Source organism: Mixophyes fleayi, chromosome 4 (genome assembly GCF_038048845.1).
Source record: "Mixophyes fleayi isolate aMixFle1 chromosome 4, aMixFle1.hap1, whole genome shotgun sequence".
NCBI classification, from domain to species: Eukaryota; Metazoa; Chordata; class Amphibia; order Anura; family Limnodynastidae; genus Mixophyes; species Mixophyes fleayi.
In genome coordinates this window covers 172513310-172536106 of record NC_134405.1, presented here as the reverse complement: position 1 = coordinate 172536106, position 22797 = coordinate 172513310, and the positions used below count along the sequence as shown (strand labels likewise).

The following is a 22797-nucleotide window of genomic DNA, read 5'->3' as shown; positions in this document are numbered from 1 at the left end:
ATCCACGTACAGTATTGTTAGACATATCACCACAGCCATGGCAGCTAGATTACAGTTATTACATATTTCCGCACTTCACAACGCATGCAACTAAACATGTTTAACATAAGCAGTTCCGAGGTGCACAAGAAAGACGATGACAACTAATGAGTTCTACTCCCGGTACATGACAGTCCAGCACATACCCAGCTGTACCCAAGGTCTCGCCTCCTTCAGCTTAAAGGCAGAACTAACTCTTACCCGCTCTCAGCTCCTCCCACCTCGTTGATCATTTGCATACGTGTGGACGTGGGGGCGTGGCTGAGTGTCTCCCGGAGCAGACAATGAAAGTCCCGGACCGCTATCTGAGTGCGGGGTCCCTGTGATCGGTGTCCGGGGAGGGCGGGACAGTACATTGTGTAAGAGTACAGTCACCGGGACGCCATGGAGCCCTCCCAGCCGCCTCACCCTCCCGCCTTGTGCTCGGTGCTCTCGGTTAAAAGTCACAGCTTTGAGGTGACCCTGGACCCCAGGTGGGCGCTGCTGACCTGGAGAGAAGTGAGGCCCCAGCGAGGGAGGGACAGGAGCCGGGCAGGTGGGTGACATGGAGCAGAGGATGTGGGCTGCTTTGTTATGACACATTGGTGACAGAAGTGTCAATCAATGATGGACTTCTGTTATTAGGATTTTCTGGTTAGTGGGCAATGTATTCTGCAAATGCATCGTTTATGGTCTATATAGGGAGAGCACATCACCCTAGTGTCTTCATATCACTTATTGATTTAAGGCCTTAGGCCATGATAATCTTTCTCCTTCGGTGTCATTATATGACATAGTGCATATTGATATATCAGTATACTAACATATGTTTTTACTGCAAGCTGTAGACTTTTATTTTCCAGTTCTAGGAAAACATACTCCTCCCTTACTTTATTACCTGCATTATGTGTATTAGGCTAATGCAAATATTATTCTGTTTTTACTTAAGTTGTTTACACTGTTTTGTATTTTGTTACTATCTTTGTCCCATGTGACACATTTGAGAATGTTCAGTTACTAGGTTGTTCTGTCTCATTCCAACTTTGTATATGTAATTCTATACTTGGTTTTCTTATTTACCTCTAATGCATCATTGTGACATGTGTTGAGACCCCCCCCCCCCCCCCCCGCTTGTTGAATATACAAATAATACAAAATAAGTTATATCTGCATGATTGTAGATTAGTAACGATGATAAACACTAAAACTATCTAGCATGTAGAATATATATGTTTGATGGCAAATGGACAGTAGTTTCACTGTCCAGCTGACCATTCATATGTGATTTTCTGTATAAACAGCAGTTCTTATCAGGTAGTGGACAATATATTTAATGCATGGATTCAGCCTTCTGGTTCAGAATGCCCAAAGTAAATAATTGTATAATAGATACATTGTTTCCTGGGTGACAAAGCCACAAGAAGTATTTAGGCCACATGATAATATTTGGTAAAAATGAAAATAACTCCAGACAGTTTGTAAAATTATCGTCTGGTCTTCTAACATGTCATTTTCTTGGACCGCAACAAGTAATGTTAAACCTATTTGAAAAATACATAAATGTAGTTGCCACGTTAGGTATTTCATTGCTATGTATGGTAGTCACTTTTTGGATTCTTTGGAGGTCCTCATCCTAATATATAATGACAAGTGTTATATCAAACAGTATATAAGTTTTGTTTTTTTCTATTTTTGGCACAGATTGTGTGAACTGTCTTGCTTCTAAAGATAACCGATTTTATGATATAATTTAATTGCTTTACATGGTGCCTTGTGCTCTCTACACTGACAGCTCAACTTGCCTTGATTTAAGCTGTCAGACTGCACTCTTCCAGGCCTGCTTTCTCTATACCTCCTAATTCTCCAGCTGTAGTCAACACATGGGAGAGCACAGAGGGTTACATTTTTGGATTTAATTTTCACTGGGGACAAAATGTTGTGGGAACCCATGGTGAACTTTTTACAAAATACTGCAGAGCACAAGGCATTATGTAATCACTGGGTATTAAAGTATTATAGCTATTTTCTAACATATATTGTGCAAACTGTATACAAAAATGAGGATGGTCCTAAACACATTAACAATTGTCTATGCAAATCACATCAATTTCAAAGTGTGTTAACAGAGCAGATCATGCTTAAAAACAAACAGCAGGATAATTACTGTTATAAGTTATAATGCCAACATATTCTATCATTGTTGTATCCCCAGCACATGATACAGTCCTCCAACACGACCCTTTCGTCCTGGAACTAAATAGCCTATTCCTGAACTTTCCATATATTTTCCACGTACCCAACACAACCAACACATTTTCATGTACATCTTCCAATGTGGTGTACAAGGTGCCCTGAGGGAATATACATTGGGGAGACCAAGCAGAAACTGCAATCCAGGAAGAATGTACACACACAATAAGGAAGCCTCTGGACACCCCCGTGGGTAAACACTTCTCTGGACCAGGACACAGTATGACAGATTTAAAAGTCTTAATACTAAAGTGTATTTCTAAAAATGAAAGGGAGAGAAAAATATGGGAATTCAAACTGATAAGAACATTCCAGTTATTAAGTCAAGGACTCAATCTAACACCTGGATTTATGACCCACTACATGGGCACACTTCACACCCCACAGCAGACTAGAGCTGGGTACACACTACAGGGTTTTTGTCCAATAATCGGTTCAACCAGCCGACATACGACCGCTCGTTCGAAAGACGGGTCAGTGTGTGTAGTGACACGATGGTCGAAAGTCTGCCCAAATAGACTATTATCGCCTCGTTTTGGTTGGTCGTACCGTTCAATTTTTTCCGATCAATCGGTCATGTAGTGTGTATGCACTCATGCTGACTACCTTATAGAATTTACAGAGTCGGGCTCTTTTCAGCTGATGTTGGCACTGAATGTCAGAGTGAATAAATGTAGAGAGTGCTGTAGAAGGAATAATTCATTTGTTCGTTCTAAGACAGAATATTTTGTTTCAGAGTCACAGAAGCTAAAGAAATTCGTTCGGTAATGGGGATGGCTATAACAAGGCAGTTTTAATCAGTGTGACAGTAGTGAATGAATGAATATTGTGCTGTCATTCTCCGGACTAGAGGACCAGACAAAGGACCAGATGAAGGGCACAGATCTGAAGGTAAATCGTGTCAGTGTGTATGCATGAATCCAGGGGCGGGCAGGGCCGGGGGGCAGGGGGGCATCAGGTCCCCGGGCTACTCTGTCTGACAGCTATTTGGGCTGCCCCCCCCCCCCCGCGTTCAGTACAATATTTGATGAATATTACAAGCGGCCGCATCACAAGACCTGCAATGCGGCCACGTCAGCGCACAGGCGGCCACGTCAGCGCACAGGCGGCCACATCACATGACACGCGATGCGGACGCATCGTGTGTCAAATGATACGGCCGTCTGTGCGCACCCCCAGCTGAACTTTGCCAGCCCGCGCCTGCATGAATCGTCAGACTGATCTGCCCTTCAGTCGTAGATATAATCGTTTGAGATAGCACGTCGGTCTGAACAATTCTTCAGTGTGTACCCAGCTTCACTCCAGATCTGTGAACTCCTAGGACTTTTATACTCTTCCATCCATAACGAAAACCATTGTTTTATTACTTTAGCTTATCTTAATGATGTAACAGCTCTTAAATGTTGTGCCTTTTCCCCAGTCATTCATTTGTAAACTTGCCTGATGAAGGGGCCTCTGTGCTCTGAAAGTTAGCAAATATTATCATTTTTTTTTGGTTGGCCAATAAAGGTATCACTCCTATAATTTATTATTTTTTTGACACAAAAGTATTTAACATCACATACATATTTTCCAAGTATTCCTACGTAGGCTGAATTGATTAATTCATGAGAATTGTGCTATTTAGTCTAAGTTGCTGAATTATAAACAGAATTTGAAGACTTGAGAGCAGAGTTTATTGTAGCAGGTCAAGTGGTCTTATTGAAGAGTCATGTGATGTGTCTCCCTCCTCCCAGACAGCCACTATTATAGCTGAATTGAGGCTAGAAAACAGGTGGACAGCAATTTGTGTTTAGCCCTGTAGTAAAGCAATAAGATAACATCCTGCATGTAGGACTCTGGCTAGAGAAGAAGGGAATGTTTTTCCTTGGTATGGAACCTTTGACCATTCCCTATTTATGTGCACTGTAACTGATTGTGTGTATTTGTTCACTCCTGTTTTACATTGCAGTTAACTATTAACTGCAAGTTATTCCTCTAGAATTGCACTTGGGCATTTTTTTCCAGCAGTTATTTATTTTTTGCAGTTCTGCTGCTTGAAAGTTGTATACAGAGGTGTGAAGATACCAGGTTTAATGTAACCCTCTGTGCCACACAGGTGGCCTACCCATTACCTACCCATGGTTCAAAGTCACCCAGGCAAATATCTGAAATATAATAAATAAGTTTATTTAACAAATGGTAGCACCAAACAGTAATAAACATTTAAGTAATAACCTACAACAGATAACACTACAATCTGGCACAGGCAACATACGGTGTGACTGGATCACTATTAAATAACTTTTGGTAAAAAAATGTATTTAAAATGAATAGCGCAGGGCACTTATTTATGGAATTGCATTTGCCCTTATTTTTGTTTAGTGTAAGATAGGAAGTCGTTATCTCTGAGACCAGGGTAGAAAAATAGTTTTTTCTGTTTAAACTTGCTATAGGATATGCCTATTTCTGATGCATATATCTGATACAATGAGCCTGTGTTTACCAAGCCTTTGGTGTATTGTGGTTTGGGAAACTGGCTTGTTGTGGGTCCTTTTTGTTGTTCTGTGTGAATATGAATTCCGAACGGTCTGATGAAAGGCCACTTGTTAATTAGATCTTTTGATGTGTGAGGTTTAACTTGGAGACAGGAAGGTTTAATTTAAAACGTACTGCTACATTTCCTGCATCTCAAAGATGCAGGAAATCACAGCAAGGTTTTTAAGAATTTCATAGCTAAGTATAAATACTAGTGGTTTTGCAATGCATGTAAATCAATGTTTGTGTGAATAGAGTATATCCTGATTCTAAAAATAGCCTATGTCAGAACTGTATAAAAGATGAGCTGTGTGAGTATGTAATGTATCATTCTTTTGACTTCATCTGACCTGATCACCCTGGTACCTTCAACTAGGGTGAGAGAAAATAAACATCTTGCTTCAAAGACCTGCTTGGAAGCATCTTCAATATTGCTGTATTCCTGTGATGTACAGATTAGACCCAAATCTAATCCGTTCTCCGGCTGTGTCTGGGGTTTGGACCCAAGCGTTTCCAGTTCCGCCGCCTGCCTGCTACCCACCAGCCCTGGTCCATGTGATAGGCCAGGGGGTATCCATTCACAGTAACCTGGATCTATAGTAAGAGGTCCAGAGTAATCAGCCCAGGTACACCAGCAACGAGACACGCTAGCAGCGTCGGTGACCCAGAAGAAACCCGGTTCTGGATGCCGGTATAGGAGTCCAGTGGTGGCAGCATTATAAGCCCCTTCTACTGCGGCAAGAGGGCGCATTTGGAATAACGAAAGGGAACGGTGGCAAAGTAAGCCCAGCCGGTTCCCAGCAACAACAAACGGTGGCATAGGCGGTCCATCCTGTCACATACAGGGTATAGTGAAAACACCTCACCAGTATCCTAACCACTCTCAGGGACTGCTGTCTGTCCATTCAAGCTTCTCTCCCTCTTTCCTTGGAAGCTACCAGTAAGGCAGTGGTCCTAAGTCACTGTCACTCCTCATTTGGCGGACACACAGCTCCCCAAGACCTGGAGAGATAGATCAGGGCAAAGGTAGTACTTCAGGGACTGATTGTCTCTTTCCTGTCAGGGCAGAGGCTGAGGCCTCAACGCTAGCATGAATTCAGCTTTCACTGGTGCCAAATTTAATGTTCTCTGGAGCTTATTTTTAAAGCCATAAATTGCTTTCTCAGGAGTTTCAGGACCTGCCTGATTGGTCCTTTTCTGTGTTTACCTTTCACAGGTAAACATACAGACAAAGGAATAGCAGATGAGCCACTCTTGTTATAATTAAGGATAGGTTTTGTTCTGTGGCTATACAGCAGATTTTGTTTAATCAGGATAAATCATAATCCAGACACATTACATTTATATACACAATGCAGTCCTCTGTAATTAAACGTAGGGAAAAGGTCCACAGATAGAGCTCTATCTTAACACATGAGACCTCCTGGTGTGATGTACATTCATACAGGACTGGTGGACAATAATCCTTTTGCCTAGGCTGAAACAATTGACTGGTCTGCAAGATAAGAAAAAACATGTTGGCAGACATATTAACTACTTCCAAATGGAATATATAGAAGTTTAAATATGACTGACAAATATGGGGAACCAAAGGGCTAGAAGAAGTATGTTTTTATACTCCACAGTTTGTGAGAAACGAGGTGCAGACTGGTTGAAGAATTAATACGTGGTTTCACCACAAGAGGTACATGCTAAATTTTCATATGAATTACTCTATGCAGCAGTTGTGTTCACCTTGTTACTGTATATTATCCAGACGGCATACTTTCATCGTCACTATAAGCGCTCTTCAAGTAAAACACCAGTTTTCTATGGTGCAGTAGCCAGCTGTGATGTACATCTATAAGAGAAATGGATCGGACACAAGCCTCTGGTTATGGCTATGGTAGAACACTGCTGCCTAAACTCTTGTAGTGATGGGTGCGACACTGTATTCTGTACAAGCCTCTTGGGGGTAATCATGGTGAGATGTGTAGCCCGAATTCTCAGGGATAACTTGGAATCCCAGCATTTGTTTTTACTGTAGTTAAGAAATGCTATGGTCCTTAATGTTCACTAGTAATCAATGGTTAAATATCCTAAAGTCCTCATTCCTCAGGCTATATCTGTAGTAATACAGGTGACTGAGGCCCCCATACCAATACAAAATTGAAGACCAGATGCCATTGATCTGAGACAAATCAAGAAAATATTCTCATTTCTCTAACAGAGACTTTTTTAAATAAGCTCTTTCTTATAGGGATTGCAATCAGTTTGTCAGTCACAAAATGCAGAAACAACTGCTTTAACATTGACAGCAACAAGAAAACCAGCAAAAATTAGTCTACACTGAAGTTAGTGGGAACTTAGACCATGGTAATACAGTAGATGTGGTCTTTAGATGTTGCAAAGTCACTTTGATACAGTGTCACACGAGGTGGTTTACAAAATACGAGAACTGGGTCTAGGAAGCAACATTTTTACTTGTGTCGAAAACTGTTTGGAGAATGGGGAACAGGAGTTATGATAAATGGAACATTTTTTTAATTGGTCAAAAGTTTTAAGTGGTGTACCTCAATATTCTGTGTTGGGGCCACTTTCTTTTTAATATATTTATAAATGACCTTGGTGATGGTTTAGAGAGCAAAGTTTTCATTTTTGGAGAGGACACTAAACTTTGTAATAAAATCAGAGTAAGATGTAATCTCTCTACAGAGAGACTTGAATAAACTGGAGGATTTGGCGGCCAAATGGAATATGAGGTTTAACATAGATAAATGTAAGGTTATGTATTTAGGGATCAAAAACAAGCACACAATCTACAAATCAAATGGGATAAATTTAGGGGAATGTATAATGGAGAAAAGGATTTGGGAGTGCTCGTAGACAGTAGACTTGGCAATAGTGCTCAATGTCAAGCAGCAGCTGCAAGGGCCAATATAGTATTGGCATGCATAAAAAGTGGCATAGATGCACATAATATAGTGTAATTTTCCCACTATATCATTTGTAAGACCTCATCTTCTATATAGAGTACAGTTCTGGGCACTGCATTATAAAAAAGATAATTTGGAACTAGAAAGGGTTCAGAGAAGGGCGACAAAATTGATAAAGAGTATGGAGTCATTATGTTCTGAGGAAAGGTTATCCAGTTCAGGCATTTTTACTTTAGAAAAGAGGTGTCTAAGAGGGGATCCATTAAGGGTCAATGCAGAGAACATTTATGGGAACTTTTTATCCTAAGGACTGTACAGGACATGTGGTCACCCCCTAAGGCTAGAGGAGAGGAAGTTTTAACAACCAGCAAAGGAAGGGGTTCTTTACAGTAAGGGCAGTCAAGGGTTACAACCGTTAATTAAAATGAAGGATAGTAGTGGAAACAGGGAGAAATAGGACTGCAATATTGAGTCAGAGGGAACTTTTTTTTTTTTTTTTCCCCCAGATTAAACAAATTGGCGGTTGCTTCATCTAAATCAATTTTCAAATATAGGAGAAGGATCGCAGGAAATCCAAAATAGGTTGAACTTGATGGACCAGTGATTACCTTTAGTAGTGACCAACAGATCTTCTAATCCCCTCAGATCTAAAGCTCCCCAATTTGAAAAAACATAGATGTGAAAAGTTTTCATCTTATTTAAATAGACCTATTTCTGTGTCGTATTTGGAGATGTGAGGGCAGGCCTCACGTATTAAATTTATATAAAATGCCCATTCCTATTAGGATTATGAAATTACAGGTACTTTTACCTATACCATGTTTAAAAGAAATGTACCTAATAATGTGTACTACGTGCCCCACTAGGGGCTATATGCAGGGGAAACATAAAAAATCCTGTAGACAAAGATTAATCTTTATTGCCACACTTCACTGAGCAAAAAATATATTCAGTCTAAGTCTGTCTTGTAGACCTGATAGTTCTGGTACTCATCACAAACTTTAATTGTCAGATAGAAAGCTCAGGGGTTTGATACATGAAAAAAGAGACTTAACTTAAGCCTTGGTTTCTTAGGAATATGCACAGATCTGCGCTCCTTTCTGAGCCAAATAAAGAAGTAGTAAGGGTATATTTAATATGCCGATTTTAGGGGTTTTGCCGTAACTTTTTTTTAAAAAGCTGTAATTTTGTTGAGATTTTAAACCTGATGGACTCTATCGTTAGTAAACTATTTATTGCCACTTTAAAAAATGATGGCAAAGCGCCAAAAATCAGCCGTTCGGCTTAGTAAATACCCTCTAGACTTGTTATCTAGGACAGGCTCTTGAACACTACAGTTTTGACATCTTGTGGCACATTTAGGTTTAAATTGTATGACTTAACATTTTTTTTTTGTTTTTCGTTCCTTTTATTTGCTATTTGTAAAACCACAAGGGGTTTCTGTCACGCAAACATAAGACACATGAAAAATCAAAGTGACTGCAGTGTCTTGAAAGCATTCTATTTTATCTTTAGAAGGACATTCAAAGGTGCACCTTTTAATGTCCTTCTAAAGAGGTTCACTGCACTTTTTTCTCACCTTTGTGGTTATCTAGTCCACTGTCTACAATGGACTGCGTTATGTCCTTGCCTAAGGGGCATGTCCAGCTAGACAGGTGAAGAACACCACACCATGTGTTGGGGCCCAATTTTTATTGTGCTGGTCCCATTGCACTGGCGACACAGACAGACACACTGAACCAGGATTATAGCCCCTAGTACTAGACTGGGTCCTTTCTCTGTGATCTTCAGGAAAGGATACATCTGGAATGGTTGTTTCTTCAACCACAATTTTTATGTTTTATAGATCTAAAACCGGATAAAAAGGAGAAGGGGGGGGGGGGGGGAAGTAAAGTCTTAGATATGTTTCCATTTTTTTCTTCTCAGCAATAAGTTTTATTGAAAAGAATTTTTTAAACAAAAGGGTACAGAAAGAAAACCAGGGAATGGAGGGAGGGAAGGTGGGGAGTGGGCATTTCCAACTTTTATAACTACATGTGCGAATGTGAACAGCAGAGTCGGGTGCAGTCATCTGATCTCTTAGGATTGTTGTGGGTTGTTTAAACTAAAGGGTGCTCCTGGAGTCAATCAATATAGAAACCTCTCCGTCCATAACAAATGTATGCCATTGGAAGACTTAACAATGGTTGACAATGCAGATGTTAACTATGGTATTCCCATGCTTTCCGTAAGAAAGTTAGCTGGATTTTTGATCCAATTTTAGCAATAGAAGGGAGGCCAAGTCCTTCCATTTCTGGGCAATGGCTGCTCTTGTTGCAATGGAAATCTGACCTGACCTATATCTATCATACTTATGGTTTTGGGAAGGGTAGAGATGTCATAAATTTACCATCAGAGAGGAGATTAATTCAATATTAAGATCTTTAGTCGCCAGTTTAAAAACGTCTTGCCACAATGGTTGGCTAAATGAGCAGTTTGAAAAATTATCAATAATATCCCCAACCTCACTACAGTTTAGATTGGTTTTCGCCACATTTTACACTTTCTGTCTGGAGTGAGGTGTAATATATTCGAAAAATTTACATAGATCTTGTTCAAATCCGCCTTCTAACTAACAAAGCTGTGGGATGGATTTATCAGGAACATTTGTGTGTAGTAACTGCTGATACCAAAAGGTAATTGCACCTTTCATACTACCCTTCTTGAGTCTTGAAAAGATAGGTGGCGGCTGTTTTTGCATTCTTAATAAAATTATGAAAACCTTTTTTTGCATTATCATTGTTGTATGAAAGAAAATATGATTTATTGCACTGGTTGATTTTTACTTTACTATATATGTTCAATAAAAATTGTAGCATATCTACTGCGCAAACTATTTCTGTGCAGCTCTGCATTCATTTCAGTGGAGTTTCTACATGGAAGTGAAGGGGGTGTTATGTAAGTGGGAGTTTAAAATAAAGGACCCTGAACATCCACAGGCTCTACAACTCCATTTACTACTGTTCCGTCTTTTTGGATTGCTTCTTATAGTGTGAGGTGATCACGGAGAGTGTCAGTAAGATACTGGGGTTGGGAATCATGCCATATTGGCTTCTAGACCTGTGATCACTCTGTAGTGTTCAAAGTGAACACTATTTGCTAGCAATGAAAATATTAAAGGCACTTTGCATGTAGAATGGCTTAACTGCCACCAATTTGTTTGTATTTAGTGAGGAAAAGTGGTCCTACCATTCAACTTTTTGCATGTTATTCTGCTCTCTGTCAATTTCATTTTATGTCAATTTCATTTTATGTCCAAAAAATATGGCCAATGTCCGGTGCACAGTTATCAAAATTTTCATCTCAAACTATACAAAACAAGGTTTCATAGTTATAGTGAATTTCCCACATGACTGCATAAATCCCACATAGATAGAAACATCATAATATCAAGTAGGAATATGTAGTCTAAGGTTTTCATAGGTGTACTTTTTTAAACCTATGCCACCTGAAGTGACTGTAAAACCCGCTCCTACTTTTTCATTAAAATGACTAAAAGAACCTATATATAATTATTCTATTAATTTTAATGCATCAAAATTCTGAATGATGGAATTGTGAATAAAACCTGTACCAAATCCCCTCCATTCTCAAAAAGTGTAGTCTGTGGAGGAGCCTATCCTGAAACCCTCAACACTTGCAGTATTTAGTAAGGTCCTGGCACATGCCAGGATCTCTCCAAAACCTGATAGAGTGGCTCTAGCTGAAAGCTTTAGAGCAGCTGTGCTAACGTTAACTGGCAGTGGGTCTAGTTATAGGTGTGTAACAGGACCTTACCAGAATAAAGTTGGTGGTGGGTGTCCTGGGGAGTGATCCCCACCAAGTACTGTTAAGCTAGGTACACAGCTATGCAATTATTATGCAGATCACACTATTTACGACCATTTGTTCAGAGATTGCAAGAGTGTACACTCGCACAATCCTGTTTTATCATAATAAAACACATCGCATTTATTTTTATAAACTTTCTAAAAACCACCATTAACAATGGAACAGTGTTGGGCAAATGTGAAAGTGTGTATACACACTTCCAGCAGAGTAGGCAGATCTCTATAGTGTGTAGTCACTATCTTTCAGCAGATGGTTATGAGAGACGAAGAGCACAGATCTGATAGAAAATTGTATAGGTGTGTACCCATAAATCGGCATGCTCATTGTTGGTGAAATTGTTCCAGAATTGCATCTGAAGTAAGATTACATAGGTGTGTACCCAGCTTTACTTGGAAGAGAGGAGAGTTGGCGCACAGGTTATTTTAAATGCAAAACCTCTGTAAAAATTTCTAGTGTGGGGGGAGGTGCTGGGCTGGAGTTTGTCCTGAGAAAATAAGCACATGGAAGTCCCAAGTAACTTGCATATATATATATATATATATATTGATAGAAATTGTGGACAGGGCCCCTTAAGATATATATTGAGAAAAGGGACAGTCGACGGGGAGAATTAGTAGATGGTGATTAGGTTATAAAATCTGGGTTCATATGCTGGCTAATCATAATAATGTTTTATAATGCCCAAACATGTTCACATTATTAGTCAACTGGATTTATTTGGAATTAAGTATATATTACTTTTTAACTTTCTTTTAAGCCATATTAATAAATTATACATATAATATATTTTGAAAATGCTAAATGATGAAATTTCCTCTTCATAGGGATGACTTCTGCTGTATGTATGTGGTAGAATTCAGGTGAAGTGTAGCTAAGCAATGGGTGCTCTCAATCTTGGCATTATGATCCTGGTACTGCCACTGCAGTTCTTACAATACACTTATCTACTCCAGGGAAAAAGGCAGAGGAAAGTTGGGTCCCTTGGGTTAGAGAAGTTTGGTCCTAACAGATCACACCCTAAAGCTATCCTATTTTATAGTGCATTGTACAAAACTGTTGGGGAGACCCCTCCATTTTACAAAAAATATGTATAAAAGACTTAAGACATGGACTCAAGATGTTTCACATTTTTGTTCGTGGTACCTGTAATGAGTGGTATGGAAATCCATGCTATATCTCCAATCTAGAGGTAATTATGTATGAGCGATGCAGGTCTTCTTGTCTGTTATATGGGTACTCTGCGGTTAACACTAGCCAAATTTGTTTGCATGTCATATTGTCTTTTCCTCTGTGGCTCTTTTGCCTTGAGATACAATGGGCCTGATTCATTAAGGAACTTAGGCAAGAAATTTCTTAAGTCTCCTGGACAAAATGATGTTAAAATGAAGTGGTGAAAACTGTTTTTTTATTTTGCACACTAGTTAAATACTGACTGTTTTTTCATGTAGCACACAAATACTTGATAGCTTATTTGTACACTGAAATTTAAAGTTGATATTTGTGTGCTACATGGAAAAAACAGTCAGTATTTAACTAGTGTGCAAAATAAAAAAACAGTTTTCACCACTTCATTTTAACATCATTTTGTCCAGGAGACTTAAGTAAGAAATTTCTTGCCTAAGTTCCTTAATGAATCAGGCCCAATGTCTCTAAACATTTTAGAGCATTAGCCATCTTTTAACAGGTTTAGAGATGTACATACAGCAGTATAATTCTTTTTCCCCTCTAAACTCTGAACTTTGCATGAACTCTTATTGATTAAGCTGATTGAAAGCAGGTCGGATGTATAATTTCCTTACAAGTATTCTGTTAAATCAACCGACTGCCTAGAAGAATCAAACTAAAATGTCCCTTGTGTCAGATGAGCATAAAGAGTCTTGGAGGTCCTTGGAAATCAATATCCCTGAGGTTGATCAGAGCTTAATTAATGACAAACACATAAGCATTTCATGCCTATTTTATCATCACTACCATCAATGATCTTACGAATAATGCTGCAAGGAAATGAATAATCCTTTTCAGTTTGCTCTTGTAGCTGTATGTACTTCTCAGTGACATGCTTCTCCAGCAACAAAGATGTTAAACTAGCATATCTGCAAAGAAAGCTGCTACATTACAGAACATGAGATTGTTTTTTTTTACTTTTAATAAAACAAGCAAGTCTTCAGACTTTGTCTAGCGTAAAGCTTTTCTCGACTTCTACAGTCCAGATGTTCTGTCAAGAATGTAGTCACCCTCTGAAGTCCGTGTGGCAATTTACAAACTTTCCCCACACAACCTTTGCGGAAGGCCTATCACAAAAGCAAATAATGCAGGCTGGTGATCTATTACTTAACAAGTAACTCTTACATTGAAGGGGTTTTAATTGCTATGTTTACATTTTTATTCCTTTGATCGGTATTTGTATGTTACCATAGCAACTGCGGCCCCTGGAGATATTTGGGTAATGCAATAGTGCTCTTTGGATGAGCTTGTGGTTGGGCCTCCTAGGGTGGCCAAATGTCTATAAATTAGCATGCACATTGCTGCTAGCATTCAATCCTTCCATAAGTCTGTGAAAACTACACAAATTCAATCTGCTGGGATAAAGGCATAAAGCCCTATACTGATAACTCTGCAAAGTAATGAGGAAGCCATCTGGTTCAATCCAGCACATACAGTTCCAGCCATGATCTACTGACAAACACGAAGGCTTTGTTTCTACCTGCATTTAAGTGCCACAATCCTCATCATTACTAGAGATGCAATAGAAGAGGTGGTTTGGGAGAGAATTTCTTGACAGAATAGCGTATTGACGCATTAGTCAAAAGAACTTAATGAAAATAATGTATTTGTTCTATAAGGATAACCTGGTCAGATCTGTTTAGATACTTTTTATTGATGTAGTCTACATTCATCTGCAAACAAAGCTCTGACTTACAGCTTCTCATTACAAGTCCAACATGTATATCTATTATAACAATTTACCATAATCTGTGAGATCTTAAATTGTTGTGTAACGAAGATGCCTGTATACAAACTGTCCCAGTAACAGATACTGATGTGAACAGATCCTCAGAGCATCATTTCTTGGTTTTTCTGTAAGGATATGTTTTTGGTTTTTTTTTTGTTTTTTTTTGCAAAAATCACACTGAATACATTTCCTGACCTGTTGACTCCTTAGAAAACAGATCAACAGAGAAGTAAAGCCATTTAGTGGTGACATTTTGGAACTGAAAATATCTAATCTGAGCTGTCAGTTGACTGATGCACAGGAGAGGTAATCATAGGGAGAAAAAAAAACAATCTTCTCTAGGTTTCTGCAATATATTAATATATGTATATAAATATCTATCCTATATTGCATGACAGTGTTACCATACTTACTGTAATAGAGACAAATAAATGGTTGATAGATAACATCAACATTTTGAGGTGGTCATTTCCATCTCTGTCACCATAATTAAGCCCCATAGAAAGATTATGTCAGAATGTCCATTCAAACCACATAGCGTGGCACACGTTGGAGGGTATTATGCAATAAAAGCAAATCTTTAACATGTAGTCTACAATAGGATATCATTTGGATACGTGAAAAGCAAGTATTTAGCATGGATAATATAGCCATAAAGTAAATGCTGTCCCCCATGCGACCCATATACAGTTACATAGACTGCGTAACTACTTCATGATATATAGCTTGTTAATTCCACCACAGCCCCACTGACGGCATAAGTCAACCAAGCTTGGCTTTGTAATGCTGCAGCCTTTCTTAGGAACTGGGTGCTAATTGTGAAGTAATTTGAGGCTTGTGAGCAATTTACAGCACAACAATTTTAGAAGTTGTTGATGTGCAACAGGCAGCGCCGGTGCTAGGGTCCTTAGCGCCCTAGGCACACTGTGAAAATCGGCGCGCCCCCCCTTTAAAAATCACCGCCCCCTCCTTTAAAAATCGGCGCCCCCCCGCCGCGGGTACCCTGTTAAAGTTGGTGCTTCCCTCCCCTCGTCTTTCTTTATCTTACCTGCATTAAGCTGCTCCTCTCTGCTCTGTCTTCTCCCCTCCACTCACAGACACTGTCGGGCCGTGATGATGATGTCACGCCCGACAGTCAGTGAGCGGAGGGGAGGAGACAGAGCAGAGAGGAGCAGCTTAATGCAGGTAAGATTCACAGCCCCTTCCCCCCCTCCCCTCCCCGTGCATTTCTCGGAAGCTGTGCGGCGGCTTAATCATTTTTTTTTAATTTTGAGGCGCCCTGCAGAGCCCGGCGCCCTAGGCAATTGCCTAACCTTGCCTAATGGGAGCGCCGGGCCTGGCAACAGGTTTCTTTATGGCAGCATGCGACCCTCTGAGCCATTGCCGGTGTTAAGGCAATTCCTGTCCTTGAAACCAACTACCTTCAGATATCGTATGTGTTCTTTACTGATCGATCAGGAGTTCATAAATCATGACATACACAATTGAGGTCAAGATAAATTAAGCTTAGTTCCTTTATTCAGGGAGTCTTTTATAGGCAGACCACAAAGCAAGAAACATTCTGTTGATTATTGCAAAAAGCACTTATCATATAACATGTCCATATATTGAGTTGCTTAGCACTTCTGTGTGGAAACATCTGCCAGTTGTGGTTGGAACAGTTAGAACATCTTATGGGGCATATTCAACTAGCTTTTGGATTCGCGGCAACGCGCCGGAACAGCCGCGAAACGTAATACACGGTACCGCAATAACGTGGATTTTCGTTCGCAGCCCATAGGGTTGCGAACGAAAATCCGCGTTAATGCGGTACCGTAATACCCGCAAGAACGCGCACTTTTAGCGGTAACGCGCGTTACCGCGAATCCAAAAGCTAATTGAATATGCCCCTATGGGTGTAACATCTTAAGCTATGTCTGATCTCACATCTTGACTGCAGGGGTAGATGTTATCACCATCCAGGCTTGTTCCTGTCACAAAGATCTTATACCCCTTCTTGTCACAAAAAATCTCACTTGCACATAACTGTTTCCATTTCATATATCTGTGCATAAGTCATATATCTGAATACATGTATTTGAAAACACACATTATTTTATAAGGAATCATATCACACATTATTCCTTTACACCGGCAACTCCAGCTCCTATTTGCTTTATTGTCAGATTTGTTTGTAATAGCTTGCACCTCTTGTCTATTTTACACTAAAATGCCTGCTGATATGTTATTGCAGATGTCTCTTTTTTATTAAATATATGGTTTTAAATCATTGCTGAGATTAAGGGCAATGCTCTCAATGTGCATCAGTTTGTCCTTCACTTGCATAAGTACTTTCAATAGTGAGCTCTGGACAATTCTTGAGTTCACTCTGGGTACATTGAACTCTGGTGGACTGGTGTTTACTGTAGAAACTACACTGCAGAGATTACATTCTGAATACACATCACTGTAGACTGGAATACACTGGTGTTGTATTCCACGACAGTCTGCTAATACTGACAGCTTGGAACACAGACCTCAAACACTACCGACGAATGAAGAACCCGGCAGGCAGCGATGACGTGACTTTGAAGGTGCACACTATGTTTTCTGCTGTTAACCTGATAATTTAAGGAGGTGCCGCCTGTACATTGTTCTTTACAAATCCTATTACACTGTACAGGCGGCACCTCCTTAAATTACCAGGTTAACAGCAGGAAACATAGTGTGCACCTTCAAAGTCACGTCATCGCTACCTGCCGGGTTCTTCCTTCGTCGGCAGTGTTTTGAGGTCTGTATTCCAAGCTGTCAGTATTGTCAGTCTGTCGGGGAATACACCTCTGGTGTATTCCTGTCGGGTTACCATCATCTTTAAAAGGTACCCAACCCCTGCAGGCTAGGCAAATTCCAGCAACCAGGTAGCCAGTCATTGCACCTAAAATAAGGAAAAAGGAATATTGGTGCTTTACTTTTGATAGTTGTTTCTGTTGACAAATGCACATCTTTCCTGGCTTACATTGCCAGATTTCCATTGCAGTGCCTCAGAGTCTCTGCAGCATAGAGGCTGCACAGACTTGCCTCCTAATAGAAGTGTTTGAAGCAAGCTTGGGAAAGTTTAGTCTTCCTAAAATGTCATTACGAAAAACCCTACGTCCCAAAAAAATGGCAGCGATATGCTAGTTGCACAGCCCTCATTTTACAATTTAATGCAACTGCGTTTGTGGTGAGGGTTGATTGGGTTTTGGTTTTTACATTTTAATGTTTAAACCGACCCCACCCATAATGCAACTGTTTATTTTTTGGATAGTTGAAAATGTGGACAGTGGTCACTAATGCTACAATGTTGGATGCCTGGTCTCTGCTAGCTTTTTTGCTAATGTCATTTGGTGAATTGTCTGTCATTTTCAGGTAAGTGGAGTGCTGGTATTTTGAGGAAACTAAGCAGCACAAGCTGAACCACAGATATTTTGACAGTTTATAGTTTTGCAGAAGATTTCTGGATCAACCCACAAGTGTATTATAGCCTTCTAAATGTATTCCAGATTATAGAGTTTGTTTGGATTTAGATGTTCTGCCTGAGTGATACTACTTCCAAGGAGTTTTTGTGTCAAACACAAGGGTTGCCAGGTGAATTGATTTACAGAATTGCTAGTAAAAGTCTAGGTTATTTCTACAATGTTTTCTTCCAAGTTTCAAATAGATTGGTGGGGGAGGAACTGACTCATTAACTATATCTGTCTCTGGAGGATTGTATTGTTATGCAGTATTCATACATTATGGTAATGATTAATGAATAATTTACAGCAGAGACGGTGATAAATCTTACAGCGCATAGCAATTAAAACTTTCAGCTTTTACTGTGTCAAATATCATACAGTAGTCGTTGTTAATATCCAATATGTGTGAGAAATTGTCCAGCTAAAAGGTGCAATTTTTCTACTTGTGGGACAGCTTTCTTGGGACAGAAAAGTTTAGCATGCTGTTTAAGGTGCGTGTCAATACTAAGGCTGCCAGCTTTAGCTGTACAAATATCTAAGACTGGTGACTTAAAAGCAGTTTTCCTGCAAAAAGCAGACTTTAGAAATACTTGGCTTTGTATAGCATTTAATGGGAAACAACTTTGCTTTAACATTTGGGGGTAAATGTATGAACCTCCGGAAGTCTCCCTTTACAAGGCAGCGCCGCTTTAAATTTAAGCGCTGAAGCCGCTGAACTCGCCGGAGTTGAAGAATCCGGAGGTTCATACATTTACCCCTTGGTGTTTACACAGCTGAAACATTCTAGTATGATGGGTAAACACATATTCCCATTAAATGCCAGAACTCGATGCAAGCTTTAAAAGCGCAATATTTTATATCTCTTCTGTGACCTCAAACTTGATGGACATATTTGGTCCATTCTTGTTACGAAAAAAATACTTCATACCTTTTTAGGGCTTGTTCAAACATTAGTGTTTTAGTGTGCTGCCTATGTGGTGAATTTGTAGTGTGCTGACTGCATGTACAGTGTTCTAATAGAGCATCGGGGCTATTGATCTTGGTGCCTGTACCAACCCTCCCCACCTTACTGTTTACATAAACAGGTTTCTGGCTATTCTGCAGAATGGGTTCCCAGCACGTTGAATATTGCTACACGTGTGTGTGCGGTAGCATTGTGATCATTCATCTTGATGCCTGCTCTGTTCACTTATGGCAACACTGAAACTGACTATTACTAAATAATTTGTGTTTCATACTCCTGTAGTGATAAAAAAACAAAAACAAAAAACCCAAACAATAATTGATAAGACAATTGTCAGTTGCACATTTTTATGGGAACACATAACATACAGAGATAAGTTGTTCTGTTTGTAAGAAACATGTTTAATTGAACTCCTGGGTCTAAAAACAAGATGTTATATCCAAAAGGTGAAGGTCGCCTGATTTATAAAGTACACATATAATTATTTGTGTGATTGATGCTTTTTGAGCCCAGTTACTATGGCTTGCTTTTTGTGTAAACTTCCATATTGTAGAAATAGTTTAATGCCCAGAATTGTGCATGGAATATTAGGAACTGTTATCTGCTCCCTATAGGGGAGATTCAGTTGGTCATGATGTGCAGGCAGACATCACCACTATGTCTGGCTGCATACATTTCTGACCATTAATCTGCACACTTTTATTTTTTCCCTCACACCTGGATCACATCAAATAAACACACTTTTAGAAAAAATTCTACCTTACATTCTCTAATTTCAATTAAATTTAGTATAATAAATGCTGCCATGGGTGTAGAGGAAAAACCCCAAAAGGCTGATATGTACACTGGTTTTGAAGTTGTATGCTTTAAAGCGGCAATTTTGTAGGTCCCCTTGTTGAGCTAGAGAGTTGGGCAAAGTCTCATTTTAAACCTCTTTTTATGGTCTTTCTTATGATGCAGCAGTATGTGTCAATAAAAATTAACATTGTGAAACTTCCAAAATCAAAATATTAATTTTCTCAAAAAGCCATATTTTAATATTTAAAGTACATCTCAAAAATTGTTCATACTGTTGCTAATAAATCCCCAAAGTTTTATATTGGGGTCATGATGGGATCATCTGCTACAAGAGCTTTCATTTTTTGAGTGATTCATGAAAATTGTGTTTGAGGCACTGCACATTTGAGAAAATTAACAGAACAATATTTTTTTTCCAGTTCACTTCATTAGAGGAATGCACGTTCCTCTTCAGGTGTGTGTTTGGGGACAAGATTCTACAGTCGGTCCCTGCTCCCACTTCTGCGCAGGCATGTGAACTTAAATGGAAAGATACTTCAAGGGGAAAGACACTTCAGTTGTGTAGAATAGGCCCACCTTTTACAGGGACAAGTTAGGTTTAGGCGGGTTTTAAATAGGGAAGAAAATCCCCTTGGTCACTCATTTAGGCCCACCCAACCCTAGACCATTTGTGTTGCATTAAAAAAAAAATCCGACTGTTCTATTACAGTGGAGTGTCAGACTGGGAGAATGTGTGCTGGGAGTAGGGAGGAACAGCAGCTTGCAGAGGGGTTACACAACACCGTGGCAGTTTACTGCTTCCAGAGGAAACTTATATGCTTGTTGAAGTAAAGTTTGAGAAACCACCAAAAAAGATTTTCTACTTCTCTGGGTCAATCGCACAATTTAAGAACAAGAAAAATGTTGCCAACTTATGCTCTCATTAAGATGATTTTAGTATAGAAGCAGAATGACATTTTTTTAGTAACTGCACATGGCAAAGGGCCTTGTGATAGTGTAGGTGGCACAGTGAAGAGGTTAGCATCCCGAGCAAGCCGGTAACATCCATATGATGATCAGATTCTTACACCACAATAACGGTGTTGCTAATAAATCCCTAAAGGGCAGTGGGCAGAGACTGGGCAGAGGTAAACATTACAGGAATGTATTTTACTTTCTCAACACAAGAAAAACCTATTGAGACAGCAATATTTCTAGATGATCACTTCAAAAACACAGTGACAATTCCTGGGACCCAGAAATTCCATGCTTTCATACATGCAGCATACACAACGGAAAATTTTGTGAAGACCTTTTCCTTCTCACAAAATTCATTGGAGCAGACAATGACAGCATTGTAACAAAAGCTCCCACTTGCTGACATCAGAGGGTATGTAACTGCTTTTGGAAAAAGATGAAAACTGCGAAAGTGAAAACTAAGTGAAAGTGCCGTTGTTCCATCCAGCTGGTCCATAACCATCTTTTTCATACCCAATGAAGCAGGATGTTTTATGGATTACTATGGTAGATGTTCTATGGAAGGTGAATCCGTTCGCGCCAACACGTCGAATGTACATTGTTTCTGAAATGAAAATACTAAAAACAAATGAAGCCTTCAGCCAGTTCCAATCCATCAAGTAGCACTATCCATCCAGAGCAACGGCACCAAATGATATTGATCTGTATGTAGTAAGCTTTCTTAAAATATGTGAAAGATATAAAATGATCACAAATGTTTTACATTTTTTAGTATTAGAATACTGTCGTACATAATATAAATCAAAGGAATTGTTTAAGGAGATAAATTAAAAGTAGTGAACAGGCCTATATAGTTCTCATTTTCATTATTTTAACAGTCTAAAATGAAAGCTCTTGTAGCAGATGATCCTAAAATAAAACTTTGGGGATTTGTTAACAGAATGACAGAACAATTTGAGATTGTTTTTATCAAAAATTAAATTAAAAAATACGTCTTTTTGAATAAAATTTAAAATTTTGATTTTGAAAATTCTAATTTTTATTGAAACATACCGCTGTGTTTCATCATATGAAAGACCATAAAAAGAGGTTTAAAATGAGACCTTACCCAACTCTCTAGCTCAATTAGATGGGCTACAAATGCAGTTTAAAAAAAAGTTAAAAGTTAATTTTTTGTTAAAAAAAAATAATGCAGTTTTAAAGGCATAGAACTTCAACACCAGTGTACTTATCCGCCTAAGATTTGGGGGGTTTCTTTACTCCCATGGCAGCACTTATTATACCAGATTTCATTACAATCGGGAACGGTGAATTTAAAACCCTGTGTTGATTGATGGGGAATGACCCACCTTTATGTAGTGTGAGGGGGGAAAATAAGTGGAGATTCCATTATCAACATTGGCGTGATGTGTTTCTGTGGACTGTTCTAGTATCACATTGCACTGAATTGAATCTCCCCCTTTGACTTGTATGCTGTAAGCAACCCAATCATCAGAAATTGTTCTGTTTTTTGCCTTGCTGTGCTTTGCTTTGGAACAATAAAGCTGCTTCAAAGAAAGTGCGCTGTACATGTGGTTAACATGTTCTGACTGTGGGTCAACAGTACTACATGATCCATAAAATGCCAGTCAGGACCACAATTGGGTTACAATGATCACATGATAAAATCAACCAAGTGTTGTTTTGCAGTATTTACAAATTTGCATGAACAAAGACACCTTCTGATTACATATCTGAGTTTTTTACTAATGCATTGAAAAGGAAGAAAACAGGCGTTCTGCAGAGTATATCTGAAGTAAGATTTGTAAAGTCCTAGAAAATAGTAGCAGTGAATTATTTTCTTTACTAATTAACAACACAAGTAATAAATATCCACACAGTCTTAATATTGACAATAAGCTGGATCTATACAAGAGCAAAGTAAATGATTGCATATATAAAATAGTTTATTGTAGCTGTCTTTAAAAAGTAGGAAAAAGAGGATACAAATATAGTTCCACTCAAACTCTAGTAAAAATACATGGATTGCAGTAGTGATCTAATTTTAAACGTTTTTGCTAAGAAAACAAGGAAGCAGTT

At 39.1% G+C, this 22797-nt stretch overlaps 1 protein-coding gene across 2 annotated transcripts in view; it reads left to right on the top strand.

The window, feature by feature from the left end:
- Positions 1 to 292: 292 nt before the first annotated feature.
- Positions 293 to 22797, top strand: part of CERK (ceramide kinase) — a 65232-nt gene continuing 42727 nt past the window's right edge. For both annotated transcript variants that reach the window (XM_075208861.1, XM_075208860.1), the window contains exon 1: positions 293 to 574. In XM_075208861.1, the coding sequence (XP_075064962.1) occupies positions 424 to 574 (151 nt within the window). In that variant the 5' untranslated portion in view covers positions 293 to 423. The remainder of the gene's footprint in view (positions 575 to 22797) is intronic.